The 20,148-nt window shown below is 39.5% G+C and overlaps 1 protein-coding gene across 1 annotated transcript in view; it reads right to left on the reverse strand.

Moving 5' to 3' along the window:
- PCNX2 (pecanex 2) overlaps nt 1-20,148 on the reverse strand; it is a 117,423-nt gene that overhangs the window by 50,067 nt on the left and 47,208 nt on the right. Inside the window, exons 20-23 of the mRNA XM_081940126.1 lie at nt 17,782-17,923; nt 14,405-14,582; nt 4,770-4,879; nt 3,692-3,820 (exon numbers count right to left, since the gene is read on the reverse strand). Coding sequence (XP_081796252.1) covers nt 3,692-3,820; nt 4,770-4,879; nt 14,405-14,582; nt 17,782-17,923 — 559 coding nt within the window. The remainder of the gene's footprint in view (nt 1-3,691; nt 3,821-4,769; nt 4,880-14,404; nt 14,583-17,781; nt 17,924-20,148) is intronic.

The following is a 20,148-nucleotide window of genomic DNA, read 5'->3' on the forward strand; positions in this document are numbered from 1 at the left end:
GGCGGCCGCGCGTCCCACGCGACGCCGGTGCTTCGCCCCGGAAAGGCCCAGCGGCCGTTCCCGGGCGCAGCTAGCTTCCCGGCGGCCGCGCGTCCCACGCGACGCCGGTGCTTCGCCCCGGAAAGGCCCAGCGGCCTTTCCCGGGCGCAGCTAGCTTCCCGGCGGTCGCGCGTCCCACGCGACGCCGGTGCTTCGCCCCGGAAAGGCCCAGCGGCCTTTCCCGGGCGCAGCTAGCTGCCCACCGCCCGCACGGCCCACGCCAGCCCGCCGCTTCAGCGAGGGAAGGCCTAGAGGCCTTTCCTCGCCGAAGCTAGCCTCCCGCCCCCCCTCGCGCTTAGTTGCTTACCTGAAGGAAGCAGCAAGCTCCCAGCGAAGAGAAGGGAGTTTTGAAATGGAGGACAACCCGCTTTTAAACGGGTCGCCTCCAGCCCGCTCACTGATTGGCTGAACTCCAGCCAATCAATGAGTGGCTAGCTGGGCTAGCTAGCTTAGTGCGGACGGGCGGGGGAGCGAGCGAGCTCCGTTGGGATGGCAAGGGGGATAAAGTGACAGGCCCGGTGCCGGTTCCCGGTTACTTCCGGGTCCGGTTACTTCCGGGTTCGGTCTGGAACCGGTTTGCGCGATCCGGTGCGAACCGGTAGGAACCCACCACTGCCTTACATTTACACAGCCTGTCATCATTCCAAAGGCAGTGACCATGCTTGTGCTTTTCTACATCAACAGTGGTTCCCTCAAATTTGTTTTTCATTTTCTCTCATGCATGAACCGCGTTGTTTTAGTTACACCAAGATCAGCACCTGAGGAATGAGCTCACCATACAGAATTTAAAAGCTGATTTTAGGCTTGCAAAGTAAGTCAGATTTAAAACTAGAACATGAAACTCTTTTTTACCCTATCCAAATATACATGTTCTTTTTTTAAAGTTCCTTTGATATTCGCACGCATAAGGATAACTTCACTGCCTAAAACTATGTAAGCCAAACTTTTGTTATTGTTCCTACCGCATTGCTCCTGAGGGACAAACAACGCAGAAAAATATATTCCTGTTTCTATTTCAGTTTTCAGTATTTGGGGAAATCAGAGTGCCTGCAGCTCCTTAGGAGTAAAGAAGATACAGAGAGAAAAGGCGCTGGAGATTAGATATATCATGGTCCTAACTAGATTTGATTCTTTCCTTCCTTTATCAGGTTGGTCTACACCACATGGTTGATAATTCTTTAAATTGGAGCAGACAGCAATTCAAAACGAATAATTATTCTTGGAAACTATGATTAACATTGTGACTACATGTGCGTATGCACCATTGGAATCATTACAGGAAAGGAATGTATTCCACCAGGAACGACTTTTGAACAAATGCTTTGAAGTGAAGGCTGTCAGCCAATTAAAGAAATCAAAATTAATTGTATGAATTTGGATTGATTAATCAATTCCATCTGCACGCAGAAAGCATTCTCTCTGGCTTTAGAGGATGGAAGCATCTGTCAAAATGTGAGGCAGGGGGAAGGAATGTCTCTTCGAAAATGACACTTCGTCACAATGAATTTTTGCATCAATATTTGTTAAGATTGTTTTTTTTTAAAAAAAAATCTCATGCTTGTTTAATGGGACCAAAACATGTTATGAATTTATGCAGTAAATTATTGAAGTAAACATTGTAGCCAGTTAAAAATTAGTAATATGTGTGCAAAACCACAACTAGTGTTTCAAATGACCCAACAGACCTGGCTCTTTGCCCAGCCTTTGCCCAAGCATGATTGAAGTTCCCACTTTTACTTCCTTTTCTTTGTTCCCATCTGGTTTTGTTATCTCTGCCACCTTTATTCCTTTTTTTTTGTCCTGCATTGCTTTCTTGTTTTTAACGTTTTTAACAATTTGTAAACTGTCTAGGGTCACTAGGAGTTGGGCAGCATATAAATTTAATAAATAATAATAATTCATTTATTTCATGAATCTTGCAAAACTATTTTATTTATTAAATTTATTTGCTACCCCTCTTGTATCAAAACCACACTGGGCAGCTTTTTAATATATTGTTAGCTATTATTTTTTTAAATCATCTCATGAATCATAAAGAGTGAACCTAAGAGAAACCCAAAAAATTTAAAGCTCATTTGACATTACTATTTTGATCACAGTTCTGCGATTTCACTGAAAGTACACTATGGTTTCCGACAGTGGACAAACAGTGACAAGGAAAGTTTGGCAAATGGAACATATCTTTGTGGTTATGGATCAGTGGTGGGATTCAGCCAGTTCGCACCTATTCGGGAAAACCGGTTGTTAACTTTCTAAACAGTTCGGAGAACCGGCTGTTGAAGAAATCTCATTTTGTTTTCTTCCACTTTACAGGGCTAATCCTCTAAGGAAGGCAGGAAGGAAACATTCTGGTGTTGTTTCTAGCCTAATCTTTATTGCCCTGTTTATAGAAACTGCCTCTTCCGTTAACCCTTATTACATTGTAACACCTAAGGCGAAGCACCCATTGACCTGAGTGACGTTGAGTTGGCCACGCCCTCCCAGTCACATGACCACTAAGCCCCGCCTACCCAGCTGGTCATAAGGGCAGAGAACTGGTTGTTAAATTATTTGAATCCCACCACTGTTATGGATCCTAGCTACAATATATTAGAAAGGCTACTGAAGCATTTAGATGCACTATGTAGGATATGAATTATGAATGTTGTTGCATATGAAATGTACTTAAAATGAATGTGGCTTCTCAAATTATGCTCCTAGGGCATCTTCTCAGCTTTCTTCCGACTTCAGCATTTTGCAACCCTGAAATTCTGTTATATATAAAATATAGAAGATTATGAAACTCTAACACTGAGAATGGATGAAGGCAAAAAGCTTTAATCCATACAGGATGGTAACACTATGAATAAAGAAGGAAGATGGATAGTACATCTGACTGTAGACCAAAGAACAGCATGGGAATGCTTTTGGAGATGGCAAAGTTGATACAGTGCTTGTAGTCAGAAGTACATTTTTGCTTCCATGTTGGTGCAGGAGGCCTTCAAGGCCCAAAATGAGGCACGGGGAGAGGACACATAGCCTCCCCCCCACACCCCATTTTGGGCCTGGAAAGACTCCTGCACCAATATGGAAGCCAAAAATTGGTGAGGGGGGTTGGGGAGCATGCATTGGGGGAGCGCAGGGAGGTCATGCATGAATACGCAGGGTCAGGGCGTAGGCATGGGGTCCCAGGGTGCACGAGGGGGTCACGCACATGTTGTATTATGGGTGCGGGGTGTGTGTGAGCACTTTTGGCAACAAAAAGGTTAGTTATCACTGAATTAGCTAATAACATATGATAATCCCTACTGATTTCAAATGCTGCCAAGGCCAGAATGCTTTTATTTCTACCTGTAGCTGTTGAATCAATAACTGTTGGCATTCAGGGTAGTCATAACTCACAAACTTCTCCCTCCCTGTAGAGTTTTGCTGCCTTTTGCAACACAGAAATGTGAAGTGACAACTCTATTCTGAGTGTTTAAATATACTTTAAAAAAAAAACAGCTAACATGCCATCAAAAACCATTAGTGAAACCCATCATGAACAATCACAAAAGGAGTAAAGTAATCCCCACAGTCTAGAGAAAGCTCTAGGATATTTTGAACTAGATTCCGTTTAAACCCCACATTTTGAATAAAAAAGAGAATACATTTATAATACTTTTTATCTTACTTGTAATTTCTTTCCCAGAACTTGACTGGTCTGGCGTATGATGTGAGAAAAATGACACTCCCTAGAAATGGACTCAAGGGAGTAGAAAAGATTGCAGTGGCCAGAGTCTGACAGAAAAGCATTGCAGAGTCTGAAAACTTCAAGTTAAGGTAGCATAAATAGTAAATTCACTGGATTTTACACTGTCCTTTAAGTGCCTCCTGATTTACTTAGTTTCCTTCCCAAAAGACAGATGCAGCAAAGTAATGTGTAAGAACTAAAGAAGAACTGTGATTATTTAGAATTTGATGTAATGAAAATATTGAAGCTACAACACAATGAACTCATAATTCATGCTAATTTGGGACAGAAGTCATCATTAAGTGTAAGGGGGGGGGGAAGGCACAGAAAACAAATGGAAAAGATTAGTGGAAGGCAGCAAAACTCTCGGAGAAGTCCATACCAAACAGTGAAATGAGCAACTAATGTAAATGTTACAGCTTTCTCTGCCTCTAGTAAGTTGAACATTTATCCTTGAAGTTAATACTTCTATCTTATCTCAGGTTTTTCTTAAAAATAGTGCTTTTAAATGCTCACATATACAAAGATTCAACCCATGCAAATGTTCACCTGAAATGAAAGGAAAAAAGGTTTGCAAATTCCAGATAAAGAAAAAAATAAATACAATGTAATCTGCCAGAGTACTGTAACCTTTAAAATGCATTTTCCCTATCATTTAGGAAGTATTTCATCTAGTATGTAAATATGAAATCTTAGAGGGGGGAAAAGATTTTTCTCAACAGCAGAAAATTGTTTATACAATGTGAAAGTATCAGGGAACTACTATTCTTTTTTAATTACATATACAATTGCACAACTAATAGTGAAACACTTTTCTCATTTCCTATCTTACCTTACTTTTATCTATTCAATAACACAAATGTCATTTCCCAAGTATTGTACTTAGCTAATCCTCTTGAAATGATTCATTTTTTTTAAAAAGAACAAACAAAACAAAACAACGGTGGTCTGTATAAATTACTCACAGGCCTCAGGCTGAATACAGAATAAAACAGCAAACAGCTTTCTTAAAAGGATATGAGGTATTGCAAAGAGCTGAGCAAACACATGGAAAGATGAGCCCCAGGCAATTTGCCAAGGAGCAATATAAGTCATTATGAACTGTAATTTCTGTAGTAGATCCCACAGCTGAAAATGAAAGAGAGAAAAAAATGATGATAGCATCCATAAAGTCTATTTTTTTATTTAAAAAAAACCACTAAGCACTTGGGTTTCTCTATTTACTACAAGTGTGCAAAGATTCTTCCTTCTTGGAAGTTAACATTAAATGCAATCATCAAAATGGATTTCTTTTTATAATCTGAAGACAAGAGTCGGAATAATCTCATGAAATGTGTCTGTATTGAAAAACAGAATGCTTCACGTTATCTCATTTTTTTTAAAAAAACAGGACTTTCTGTTTTAAGAAGTTATCTTCGGTAACCCACACAATCCCAAATTGAGTGGGGTGAGAGTGTAAGCTGTGATCAATTTTGGCTCAAACAAAATGTATAAGGATGTTCAACTCCATTTTATTAGCACATTCCATGCCTCGTTGTCCTAAAATGAAATTCATTGTTAGGAAAAGAAATAAGGTCAGGCTGCATCACTCCTGCTTTATAATAAACTTTCCCTAAGATCTGATATTGATTGAAGTCCTCGAGTTACAACCATTCATTTAATGACCACTTAAACTTACAATGCCACTGGAAAAAGTGACTTACAATCAGTTCTTGCACTTACAACCAACCAGTGGTGGGATGCAACTGGTTTAACAACCAGTTTGGTGAGCATGCGCATGCATGCTTTGCACATGCGCATAGAGTTCAAAAACCGTCCATTTGAAGCTTTAAAACTTACCTTCTATGTCAGCCCTGGTGAGTAAAACAGCTGATGCGCGGCAATCTGCTATGCCGCACGAATCAGCTGAGCTAAAAAAACAGAGAAATATAGGACAGGAAAGGGCAGGGGCAGGTGGGTGGGGCCAACTGCTCACCAGAACTAACCCTAACCAGTCCAAACCAGCTGAATCCCACCCCTGCAACCAATGCAGCGTCCCCACAGTACCGTGATCAGAATTTGAGTGCTTAGCAACTGATATACAGTATATTTACAGTATATTTAGTTGTAGCATCCCGGGGTCGTATGATCGCCATTTGCAACTTTCCCAGCCTGCTTCAGCAAGCAAAGTCAATGAGGGAAGCCAGATTTACTTAGCAATTGCATGTCACTTAACTGCAGTGATTTGATTAACAATTGTGATAAAGAAGGTTGCAAAATTGGGAGCAAAAGATATTCTGATCTCAATTTTGGTCATAAGTCAAGGACTACCAGTAGCATAAAAGCATTTGTACACACACACACACACACACACACACACACACACACACACACACACTTACATATACACAAAGAGAACTATGGTAGGAGTGGCCTGAGAAAGTAGGACCATATCTCTATTAATCAAGACAAATACACTAAATGCCAAAAAGCATTTCTACAAATGAAAAATAGCATCTATTCTCTTTCCTTCCATAAATCAAATTTTATTCACAATTCCTTTTCACCAAAGCAGGAAGAGAAAAGGAATTATAGCCTTAGCCAGACCTTTTCAACAAAATTTGCAGCTAGACAAATTATATGAATCTTGAATATTAGTTAACATTATGTGAGCCTGCTCAATTTACAGAACACCTATCTACACAACATTTCTGTGTCACCACAATGCTTTGAGATTTCTTTTTCATGCAGAATTCATAACTCCAAGCTTCACAGAACCGATAACTACATAACTATCGGACGTCATTCTGATCCCACCACTGACTTTGAGTCATTAAAAGAAAGCATAGCCAAATAGAGAAAATATTTGTCAATGTGCAGTGCAGTATAATTTCAATTTATCTCCCTAATGTGCATTACTCAGTGGTCTTTCTGCATCTTTATAGAGAAAATTGGCAGAGTGGGGGATTAGCAAATAGCTGACACTGAAGATTCCTCTTTGCATTATAGCTTGTTTTTATAATTCTAATTCATAAACATCCCAAGTCGCTATGGGTATTCCTTTGTCTTCTGTTACTTCTTTCTTTATTCTTGAAAACTAGAGCAAGAAGTAATTCTAAAAATAGAAGTGGATAGCCCACAAAAGACCAGTAGACACATCAGCATCTCTTTGGGGATTTCCAGACAACCCCTGGGGAGGGCACTACTGGCTTATATTTTTACATTTTTAAAGATTTTGGATTTTTAATAAGGGATGAGATGGATGCCTTGAACTTAAACTTGAAAGAATCAGGCCTATTTTTACCCTTTGTTGGGCATGGAAGTCAGTGTTTAAGTCCTCACTTATCTGCTAAACCTGTTCACAGTCACTCATGTCTTAGTTGCCTCCCAGCTGGACTACTGCAATGCACGCTACATGGGGTGACCCCTGAGGAGCATTGAGAAGCTGCCACTGGTCCACTGCAGCACTCAGTGTTAGGGAAACCCTTAACTCAAGTAATGTGAAAATAATATTTCCGGATCCATCAGCCAATAGGTAATGGATGCAAGAAATTGTGGCAAGAAGTTGAGAATTAGGTGGTACCATTTACAGTACAGGGGGAAAAAATTCTCTTCAGCATGTAACATAATTTCTCTTTGTACCTCCCCAAAACTACTCTAGGGAATTTAAGAAATCTCCCAATACAGTCTGAAAGGCAATGAAAAAGACTAGAGAAACTGAATCAAAGACTCTTCTTGAGATACTTCATTACAATAGGTTGTTACGTCTGAAGAAGTCCCAGCAGGCAGCTTGTGCAGCTGAGCAGATTATGTTGGCAGGTTCATCCTGAAACATTTTTTTTCATAAAATATCCTGACAGTCTTTCATCTAACTCACAATCAGAACCAAGCATTCACTTGCCAAAACACACGGACTAAACCAAGCATGTCTTGCATTTCAGACTAAGCTAGAGAATATCTGTTCAACAAAGATGTTGAAGTAAAAAATGGTATTTTATCTGATTACTGACAAAACAAAGAACAGCATATTTCTGCAACCAGGAGCATTGCCTTGCTATTTGGTACGATAAGCCTTGATGACCCAAAACCGTTTTTTAAATGATATATTACCTTTTTCCATCACCAAAACCATATGAAACAGGTGCACAGTATGGTCTGTGGAATGGTATATTAGACAACCACATAAATGAGGAATTAAATTGTTGAAAAAATAACCTATATTCAGACCTTTGGAATGCAAAATATTATACATCTGCAGAAAAGGCAAACTGAGAGTGTTTATAAAAGGGAGGTTATCGTCTACATTATGTAGTGCAATATCTCTGAATGATTTGGTCTCTTTTATTTTGAAAAGTCCATATATGCTAGAGGAAAAATGATTTCAGAATCAGTTGAGTGGTTTTGCAAGGGAAAATAAGTATCAGCAATCAGTAACAGGGCAGGTCAAAAGGAGAAAAGTGGTGTAGGCAATAAAAACCCCAAGCAATTATATTGATTCACACTGTTTGAGCTCCCTGGATTGCACTAATTAAAGGCAAAAAGAACCAACTGGATTTCTGATTAGCTAGCATGAGACTGTTATTTTGGGCAATTGATTTTCAGTGACATGAAACAGCAACAAATTGTTGGCTGAATAACTGATGATTGAACTTTTATATTGGGGATAATAGGCTCTGGTGGGAGTTTTCTATTTCTGGTATCATAAAAGCTTGACTGGCCTTTAGAGCGATGTACTTTTGTGTCCGTATGTTTGTGTATGATTTGCTGCTTTGTCTCAGGCAATAATTATGTTGGATCAGCTCTGAAAAGAGATAAAATTACTACAATGATCAGTCTACTATTATACTGCAACTACTATTACTAATAGGGACATGGTAGCTCAGTGGCTAAGACGCTGAGTTTGTCGATCAGAAAGGATGGAAGTTCGGCGGTTTGAACCCCTAGCACCACGTAATGGAGTGAGCTCCCGCTATTTGCCCCAGCTTCTGCCAACCTAGCAGTTCGAAAGCATGTAAAAAATGCAAGTAGAAAAATAGGGACCACCTTTGGTGGGAAGGTAATAGCATTCCATGTGCCTTCGGCATTTAATCATGCTGGCTACATGATCACAGAGATGTCTTCGGACAGCGCTGGCTCTTTGGCTTTGAAACGGAGATGAGCACCATCCTCTAGAGTTGGAAATGACTAGCACATTGAGAGGGGAACCTTTACCTTTTCCTTACTATTATTAATAGCATCGGAAAAATAATCTGCTATTCAACTGTCTAAAATAATTTTATTGTGAGGTTTTTGAAAAGTAACAGAGAAACTTGACATGTACCTTCAACCACTACCTTGATGGGACACAGTATTTGTTTTTGACATGATGATATGGATTTAAAACACTTTAGCATTGCTATTGAAGAAAACCTCACATCTTCAGTGAAAAGTGACAGTCACTTTTATAAGATTAAGTCCAGTTTTAAAAGTATGGCAGGGAAAAATAAACTTCCTGTACTATAAGAAGAATTGTAATTGAGTTGGGAAATTGTAACAGTTCAAAATCTGATGATATTTGGTCTAGTGCTTAAGGCACCAGGCTAGAAACCAGGAGACTGTGAGTTCTAGTTCCACCTTAGGAAAGAAAGCCAGTTGGTGACTTTGAGCCAGTTTCTCTCTCTCTCTGCTTGATTCATCACACAGGGTTGTGGGGAAAATAGGAAACGGAAGGAGTATTAGGTATGTTCACTGTCTTGAGTTATTTATAAACATAATAAAGACAAGGTTAAAAAAAATAAAAAGAGCTACATAAATATAAAGAGAATATAGATGTATAAATACAGGAATACAGATTCTTTAATAAAAAATGGATTCTTCCAAATGGCCTTTTTGAAAGGGTAGCTCATGACATTGTGGGAACCTTGGAAATTGATCCCGTTGATGAACTGGAATCCTATAAAATTTGTCAATTTGCAGAGTCATCAACTTTCTGATTTGCATTCTTTGTTCCAGCATCCTTCTGCATGAAAAAAAAAATAGTTTGATTGATGCTACCTTGATTTTACTCGTGCATTCGCTCAGCTATTATTATTACCCTGTTCAACTTCTTGGCAGTTTGCAGAAGTTGTTTTTCAACAATACTTCCTTTTTCCTTAAATTAATAAAAATCCTATATTCCAAATCACTAAGACCAGCAAACAATTGCCATTCTCACGACAATCTCTTTTCTGCCATAAAAGTATCACAATCATCCCTTCTTGCTTATGTACAGGAGGACAAATGATACTACCAAGAATAGCTACAACTATTAACATCATGGATTTAAAAACTCTAGAAAAACTGAAGGGTGTTTGGAGGGTGGCTTCATATAATGATATTATCCATTCTAGGGGTTCAGAGAGGTGACCCACCGTGGAAAGAGGATGGAAAGGGAAAAATACTTCAATACAATACAATAGTAGAGTTGGAAGGGACCTTGGAGGCCTTCTAGTCCAACCCCCTGCCTAGGCAGGAAACCCCAGATGAACAACTACGTACACAAATGGTGTTACATGAGAGATTATTTGATTGCTGGGCCACTAAACAGTGTCGGGGGGCGGCGCCTAGGAGCAGAGCCTTCTCTGTGATGGGCCCAGCCCTGTGGAATGACCTCCCCCCTGACATCAGGATTACCTCCGATTTCCGCTCCTTCCGTGTAAAGCTCAAGACCCACCTTTTCCAATTAGCTGGCCTGGCTCAACCATAGTTTTATCCCATTGCTCCTGACAATCTTTTTAAATTTGTAATTTTAACTGAGGGTATTTTAATTGTTAATTTTAATTCTATTATTACTATGCTTTTAACGAGTGTTACCTCCTCCGGATACATGGATGTGTTTGCATGTATGTGTATATGTATTGTATGTATATGTATATATGTATGGGTTTTTTATTGTACGCCACCCCGAGTCCTTTTGGAGAGGGAGCGGCTAACAAATTAAATTTATTCTATTTTATTTATGCTATTCTTTCGAGATTACTTACTCCCCAGAATTGCTCTATGAGGGAGTCGGGTGGTTTCTAAATATGATAAAGAAATAATGTCTGTCTGAAATATGGTGAGCTTGATCAAGAGGGCTTCAATATTTGAATTTGTAGTCATCTATCTAGAAGTAAGAGCAGTAGATACAGATTTTACAATGTAGAGTTATAGTGAAGTAGCAAACTGTCATTTACTCAGACAAGGGATAATAGCAAGCCACATTCCTCAGACATTCATTCTAGCTTGCACTCCACAAAGGTTTCATCCAATATGCATATACCAGATGCCTGAAGAGATAGGCAGGAAAGTTAACAAGAGCAAAGCTAAAAGTTAGCAAGAGCAAAATCCAAGGCTCAAATGTGGGGAAAGAAAAGGGTGGGGGGAAAGCTTGCCTTTGATTTGTATAATAGCTTCTTCTCTCTCCATCCTGATTGGAATGCATGCATGCATAAACAAAGGAACAAAGAATATCTTGTCTTTAGGCAAACAGAAATAGAGATAGCTTGCAGATATGAAAGGAAGTATATCACTTGGGAAGGCATCAAGGACAAAGAGCATGAGACATTGAAAAATGTAAGCAAGATGGAGATTGGAAATAGTCACATGAGTTTGGTATGCTAGTTTCTAGTCCAAGTGGAAGAAAGCCATAATAAGAGGAAAACTATTTGTTTCTGGCACTGGAGGTGAGGAAGCAGGCTGAATTAAGCCAAGGAAATGTTCAATGGCCTATTATATAAATGAATGAAAAATCAAGAAAAACATCGGCTCCTAAAATCTATGGCTCTCTATCTGTGAACTAATGCTCGGTGAATGGGAATGAAATGAATTTGAATTCTGTTGCAAGGAAAAGGCAAATATGATTAGATATTATTTATACTGATCAGATGATTCTCATGACTGAGACAGAAAAACTGAAGGAAAGAACTTGTTCAAAAGATACAGGGCAGACAGGGAACTGGGGTATGATAAATTTATATTTATATTTGCTAAAAATAATGACTTGGATGAAAAGGTGGATAAACGCTTATCCAAGTTGCAGTTGATACAGAAGAAAGTGAGGCAGCTAATATTCTAGCCAGTAATAACAAAATCTGAGAAAAAGTTAATATTGAAAAAGGCAAAGTTCTTCACTTAGGTAGAAGAAATCACAAGCAGAGTGATATGGTGGCAGGTGGTTTGGTAAAATTATGTATGGAAAGAATCAAGGATCGTTCAGTAGTATGACATGGTTGCCAAAAAAGGCCATTTTAACCGCATCGTAAGAAGAATATTTTTTTAAACCGAAGGCCTGACTCTACTTTTTGCATTGTGTTCAGCATTTGGATAAGGTGATTAGAGGGTGGCAAACTAAGTCTTATGAGGAGAGATTGAAGGGGACAAAGTAGAGCTGTGCATTGATTCAATTCTGAAGAACTGCTTAATTACACATGGATCAGTGATGGGTTCTTACCGGTTCAAACCGGTTTGGCCAAACAGGTAGTGGTTTGGAGGCCTGGGTCGTTGGAATAATTTTAATTGTACTGCACATGCGCGCATAGCATGCACGCGAGCGAACTGGCAGTAGTGCCTGCCGAAACCCACCCCTGACATGGATGATCAAATGTAGCATTTGACTATGATTCATTAAAGCAGCAGCTGCATGAGCCAGCTGTTTTAAAAACCTGGAGACGGGCTGAATTAAGGTTATTTATTATTATTATTTAATTAGATTTCTAGACTGCCCCCTCTCCCCGAAGGGACTCGGGGCGGTGTACAGGTATAAATTTTAAAAAAACCATACAAACAATAGTACACATAGCTAAAATTAGATTAAATAGCCCCTGTACAAATTTATAAAAATTAAAAACTTAGACCATAAAACCAATCATAAAAATTTGAAAATAAAACTAAGGTGGGAAAGCTGGAATTAGGTCAGGCCGGCTAGCTGAAACAGGTGGGTTTTGAGTTTCTGACGGAAGGAGCGGAGGTCCGTAGTCATTCTAATGTCAGGGGGAAGGTCATTCCAGAGGGTCGGGCCCATCACAGAGAAGGCCCTTCCCCTAGGCGTCGCCCACTGGCACAGCCTAGTGGACGGCACCCGGAGGAGTCCCTCTCTGTGTGAGCGAATCGGCCGAAGGGATGTATGGGGCAGGATACGATCCCGCAAATAACTAGGTCCTGTGCCATGGAGCGCCTTGAAGATGATGGTCAACACCTTGAAACGCACCCGAAAAGCCACAGGCAGCCAGTGTAGCCCGCGCAGGAGAGGTGTTACGTGGGAGTAGCTAAAGACTCCCAAAATTGCCCGCGCGGCCGCATTCTGAACCAGCTGCAGCCTTCGGGTGCATCCCAAGGGGAGCCCCATGTAGAGAGCATTGCAGTAGTCTAGCCGGGATGTCACAAGCGCATGAGTGACTGTGCGAAGGGCGCTCCGGTCCAATAGGGGACGCAATTGGCGCACCAGGCGAACCTGGTGGAACACCCCCCTGGCCACGGCTGTCACATAGTCGTCCATGGACAGTCGGGCATCCAGAAGGACGCCCAAATTGCGTACCCGATCCATGGGGGCCAGATGTTCGCCCCCAATGGCCAGTGATGGAATAAGCTGGTTGAACCGGGGCACCGGTAGCCACAGCCACTCAGTCTTGGACGGGTTGAGCTTGAGGTTGCCGCACATTTCAAGCCATGTCTTCTATTTTGAATTTAAAGCATTTATCTTTTGTCAATACAGTCTATTCTTGCCACGCACAATCAATTATCTGTGCATGCACATTGCACAGTGTTATTTTCATCTACGTGTGTGCAAGGGACAACTGAAGAGTGCCTTTGAAGTAGCTGTCCCCAAAGGTGCTTTTTCATGAGGCACTTCCTTATTTTTTCTTTTGAAGACGTTTCACTTCTCAATCCAAGGAGCTTCTTCAGCTCTGACAGGATAGTGGGGAATGGAAGGATTTATATTCCTTGCAGACAGCTTTGAAGTAACTGCGCATAGATACATACATGCTTTGGGGAGGGTGTTTCACTCATCCTTCTGTGCTCCAGCAAATGCCCTTTTGTAACATGCCTAACAAAGCCTAATGAGCTGAAAACCAAGGAAGTGAAGGTGAAACCGGTCACAAGGAATGAAAAATTAATAATTTATGTTAAAGCTGATTATATATTTGAATAATTTCCCAGAGGGGCCTTTTGGATTTTTTTTAAAAAGCCCAGAAGTTTCTAAAAGTTAAATAAATATTCAAGTAGGCAGCTCCTTCATGTGTGACTCAGCAAACCGGGTTCCAATTTATTAATAATTCTCCTTTTCAAAGCTGCTCTACTGTTGTGAGTTTTGACAGCATTGTGTCAACACAGAAGTCAACAAGACATTTCAAAGACATTTCACATTAAAATAATTTCTTTCTTAAGTTCTGGTAGGATACAGTAGGATATTTCTGTTTGATCTTCATCAGCAGGGTTTAGTTTAGTTTAATTTCTATTTAAATATAAATATGAGATCAAAACTTAGATAATACTACCATAAACCGCCCCGAGTCCCTTTCGGGAGAGGGGGCGGTCTATAAATATGAATAATAAATAAAAAATAAAATAAATAAATAAATAAACAGCATTGCAACAATTCAGCATTTTGTTTGTTTGGAAAGAAAAAAAATATTAAGTCAACCCCCCCAAAAAAACATTTTGAAAGTCATCACTTGCCTTATTAAATACAATTGACATAATGAAGAAATTGAATAAGAAGTTGTCGGAGAAACCTTTGCAATCAAACTTGAAGAAGATGAATGTGAAGCTTAATGTAACAAACTGGTGAATGGGATTGCAAAATGAACACCGCAGTAGCTTCATTCCCGCAATTGTAATTAGAAAGATATCACAGCTGCGAAATAAAAGAAAATTAAAATAAATTAAAATAGATGCATTATAGACATTAGGCCTGCTTCCATTTGGTTTGTGTGTAGTTTATAGTTACTGACAAAGAAATAAAAGGAGAATAGTATAGATATATTTAGTTTTTGTCAACCTAATAAAGGGAGACTAATATAGATCTATTTCAAGCTATTTAGCTCTAATCAGCTACCCATACCCTTCTGGGATTCGAACCTGGGCTGCTTGCATATTAAGTACATCGGTAGATGTATTAACTTCTAAGCCACAGGTTCTCCTTGCTTTGTTGGCTGCACCAGTGACAGAGGTTAGTACATCTACTTAATATGCAAGCAGCCCAGGTTCGAATCCCAGAAGGGTATGGCTAGCTGATTAGAGCTAAATAGCTTGAAATTGATCTATATTAGTCTCCCTTTATTTCTTTGTCAGTAAATATAAATATAACACAAAAAATAGTTTGTCCCGAAAGCGACTGCCTGCAAAGGCTCCTGAATTGGGGCTGAAAGGCGAAAGCAGCAGCAGTATGCTCCGTCCCATATTTCAGTAGACCAGGTTGCCCTGATAAAAAACACTTAATTTCATTTGATTGATTTATCCTTTAAAACTGTGTTTGCCTATCCCAGTCACTAAAATATGACTTTTGGGAGCTTCTCTAATTGAGAACACTTGTCTTGATTTAGGGAATTTGTGCTGTTGCACTTAACTGTGGTGCAGGTAGCCCTTATTTAGTGACCACACTTGGGACCAGCAATCTCAGTCATTAAGTGAAGCAGCCACATAAGCACAACTGTGCTTATGATCTTACTTCAGCTTTCTTTTGCTTTTCAGACCCGTAATTGGTTGCAAAGTTACTTTTTTTTATCACTGCAGTAAGTGTGAATGTTTGCTACACAAGGCAGCTGCTAAATGAAGGCGACCTATAAATCTGGTGCTGTTAATATTACATTAGAAAATAAAGAAAGGAAATCTATGTTCCTCCCAGAATGCTTATTTCTGTCTGTTAGTATAAAATGCACATAGTCTTGTTTTAAACTGAAGGCAAGCTTTAACTGTTTATTTTAAATTATATAACAACTTTCTAATATTTAGTGCACTATAACATTAGAAGTAAGGCTTATGTTACTCTTTTGTAATAAAGTGGTAACAGAACATGATGGATAAGCAGAACTTTAAAGACAGCCATGTGGTATCAAGATGCAAAGAAGCAAAATCTAAAAAGAAGGGAAAGGCTTAAAGATGAAAGGATGGCATTTATCTTTATTCACAAGAACATTTGGAGATTCCTCTTGCTAAATTTATATGACATAAGCACACTACTTCAGAGAAAAATATGATGTGATTCCTGCTCACACAACTTGGTAAGAACTGTGTCAGTATTTCCCAGATAAATTAAAACAAACAACAAAATTAAAACAAGATAATATACACTATATTGCCAAAAGTATTCACTCACAATTGCTTCTGATTATGTGGATGGGTGAGCAAATACTTTTGGCAATATAGTGCATTTTGCATGAATAATATGTCCATGCTCTTACAAGACTTTAATCCTAGATGTGTTTCTGCCAAAAACAGATATGCTTCTGGTGTGAGTCATGGCTGACTGAAGACATCTTACAAATGACCAGAGGCAACAACTGCTGAGAAGAAAACAGCAGGCAGTAGACCAGTCCTTCAAAATTCTCCATAGGAGAGAATGGAGATCACCCAGGAATGCCAGCTTCTCACAAGGAGACCATAAACCAGTGGTGTTCTGTGGATTTGAGCAGCAAGTGCCAAGAGAGATGTCACCTTTGGTTTCAGCAGTTGTTTGAGTTAAAAATTGTTACAACGAACTTGCACAGCTTGTAAATTTCCAAGTCTATTGTAGTTTCATAGCCCCATATGTTAATCCTTAGGTTCCTCTCTCTTAGTTTTCTAACTAAGTTGGACTGTGAAGAATTAGATAAGTCCAACAAGTCACAATTTCTAGAACTTGTTTAGTATCTACCATATTTTTCGGAGTATACGACGCACCTTTTTCCCTCAAAAAAAAGAGGTGAAAATCAGAGTGCATCTTATACATTGAATACAGACTTTTGGTCTCCTGAAACCCCTCCCCCTTTGCAAAAATGGTCATGCATAGCCTTCAGGAGGCTTCCAGGGTGCTTCTGGGGGCTGGGGAGGGCAAAAATGAGCGAAAAACGGATGGGTTTTTGCTCATTTTTGCCCCCCCCCAGCCCCCAGGAACACTCTATAAGCCTTCTAAAGGCTATGCATGCCCCTTTTTTTGACAAAAAATGGGCCCGTTTTTCGCAAAAAAAACAGGCCATTTTGGGAGGAGTGCAAAACCTTTTTTAAAAAATTTGCCTCTTCAAAATCTTAGTGCATCCTATACTCTGAAAAATACGGTAAGCCAGTGGTTCCCAACCTTTTTTTGGCCATGCCCCACCTAAGCATCTCTAAAATCCTGACACACACACACACAAACACACGACATATAATTCTTACTTTACTCAAAAAGTGAACTCTACTCACACGGAGGAAGCCTAAAAGGCCATTGACTTGGTTTAAACAAGGTTCAAATTGTCCCCATTAAAAATCAAATTGCCACCCCTCCCCCCCCCCCGTGGGGTGTGATCCCCATGTTGGGAACCACTGATCTAAGCATTACATCTAATGCATCTACAGTAAGCATGTCTGTAATTTCTTTCTGGTGAATCAATGAACTTCAAGTAAGTCCATCGTTTAGGTTGGATTGTAAAGGTAGGAATTCTTTGAAAGAGGAAGTGGTGTGCTAGATCCAACTGTATGGAGATGTTTCTTCCTGCTTTCAATCTTTCCTAAAAAAAAAAAGGTTGAGAAGTTGGTTGCACTGCAGATGACCTTGGAGGAAGCAGATTATCTAGACCCCCTTCAGTTAGATTACAGGCCTGGGATGGGACTGAGACAACACTGACCTCATTTGTGGATGACTTCTGGCAGGAGCAGGACAGAAATGGTGTGCCCATTCTCATTCTTGAACTCTTGATGGCTTTTGATACCATTTATCATTATAGCCTACTGGACCAACTCAGGAGGCTCAGAGTAGAGCACAGTGTTACACTGGTTCTTCCCCTTCTTCCAACACCAGTTTGAATCAGTGTTGATGGGATATGAGGAGAGCTACAATTCGACAGATAATGCATTTTGAAATAAAATATGCAACTTACTGTGAGGTTATCCTCTTGTTTTTGCTGATTAGGAAAGCATCATTGGTGAGGGAGTTCAGTATTATTGCAGGATACAAGATGTACTTTTCAAAACACTGAAGCCACACATACAGTCTCTCAAACCACATTAAATGAGCAGCAGCTGAATTGAAAAATAATAATAATATGAAATCATGAGTAATACCAATAATGAATAGCAGCTAACTTTCATATATGCTATTAAGGGATTAATAGCTTTAAACACATTATTCATTCATTTGAAATCATGTTAGTATTCAATATTTTCTAATAATGAGGATATTGTTCTTCCTGAAAAATATGAAACATGAACTAAAACCCCCTTAAACATTTCAGACTGGTTCTGATCATCTGAATACTGAGATGTCCATTAAAGACTGCCCACAAATATGAGTAACCCTGAACAAGTAGCATATAAGCGTTCTATAAAGTGAGAGTTTAAACAGCTAAAAGGTAAATATTCCCCTCACACATATGTGCTAGTGGTTCCCAACTCTAGGGGGCGGTGCTTATCTCTGTTTCAAAGCTGAAGAGCCAGCACCCTCTGAAGACATCTCTGTGGTCATGTGGCCAGCATGACTAAATGCTGAAGGCGCACAGAACACTGTTACCTTCCCACCAAAGATGGTTCCTATTTTTCTACTTGCATTTTTACATGCTTTCGAACTGCTAGGTTGGCAGAAGCTGGGACAAGTAACGGAAGCTCACTCCATTACGCGGCACTAGGAATTCGAACCACTGAACTGTCGATCTTTCTAATCGACAAACTCAGCGTCTTAGCCACTAAGCCACTAAGCCACTGCGTCCCTCAAACGGCTAAAAGGACACCATAAAAAAAGAGATCACTTGCTATTGGAAGACACAAAATACTGTAGGACTTGTAAATGGGTAGTATTCAAACAATACACTGCAGCATGGAATTTGCAAGCACAAAGGAAACACAATATTTTAAGAGCTACAGTTTATTAAATTAAAGCCATCAGTTCAGAAATAACTTTTGTTCAAAATTGTGATATACTGTATGAATGTTTTTTCTCCCTTGTCTCCTATTTTTATTGTAGCCTATATATCCTCGCCCTATCTTGAAATGTTTAGCAGGACTGAAGTACTGAGCTGATTTTGAGTACTCAGAAAATTAAGCAAGACCGTATTTCTTCAGTAATTGGATTGGAGAATCCTAAATTTTAGTCTGGACTGGAAAGTGGGGTAAAGATTCCAGAAGGTGGTAATTGTCACTGCGTTAATTGTTTGCTAGCCGAGCTGAGTTACTGCGCAGGTCATAGGCCCTTATCAGCAATGATTTACTGCTCATGCTTAACACGTTTATAATACATCACACATTCCAGAGACTTATTTCTTTTGATCTTCTGTTCGTCTTCCAAGAAAGTGGACAACATTTGTTCTTGCCAAAATGTAACAATTAGATAGATTTGTTTTATTTCTATTTTCTTATTTTTGTATTAAAGCTTGTTTTTAATTAGAACATGTTCTCGGGTTTTTATTTTTGTTTTTCTTGAAGATATGCTGTTTGGAAAAGCCGTCGATTCTAGACCTCATTAGCTCAGGGTGAAATTTCCCTGACAGTAATGGCAAATCACTTTTGCACTGTTGGTAAGAAAACCATATTAATATATTCATGAAGTCAAAAGAATTGAAACTGACTGGGAGACAATAGTTTTAATTTGAAATATCTTGTAATGTATATATTAGTAATACATTAAAAACAGAATATTTGATTTATTATTGTTGTTATTTGTTTGTTGTTATTGTTATTATTAATTATTATGTGAGTTTCCTAGGTATGCTCTAAATCCATGATATTGTTTGGAAGTTAATTTTTGATCTCTTATAAAGATTCATATTAGGATATTGTATTGTACACAAAATCAGTTGTCAGCTTGATTTTGAGAAAGACTGAGATAATGGCAACATCCCGTTTTCTGACATCCTTATCACTTAACATGTCAAAAACATACAAACAGAGTCATTAAAATGTAGACCCATAAAAAATTGTCAGGAATATTCTAAATTGAAGTGAGTTTAAAGCCCCTAAAGACAGCCAGTTAATGAAAAGTCAGGTAGCTTCTAGCTCAGTGATGGTGAACCTATGGCACACGTGCCACAGGTGGCATGCAGAGCCATTTGTCAGGGCACGCGAGGTGCTGCCCTGTCAGCTGGCCAGCGGTCATGCGCTCGCTGGCCAACTGAGTTCACCCTTTTTTAAAGCCCTTTTTCTCCCTCCCCAGGTTCCAGAGGCTTTATAGGAGCTTGGGGAGGGTGAAAACAGCCTCCCCCCCCAGGATGCCCTCCGGAGGTGTCAGGGAAGCCTCCAGACAGTCCTGAAGCCTT

Source organism: Natrix helvetica (assembly GCF_964273705.1).
Source record: "Natrix helvetica genome assembly, chromosome: 2".
Taxonomy (NCBI): domain Eukaryota; kingdom Metazoa; phylum Chordata; class Lepidosauria; order Squamata; family Natricidae; genus Natrix; species Natrix helvetica.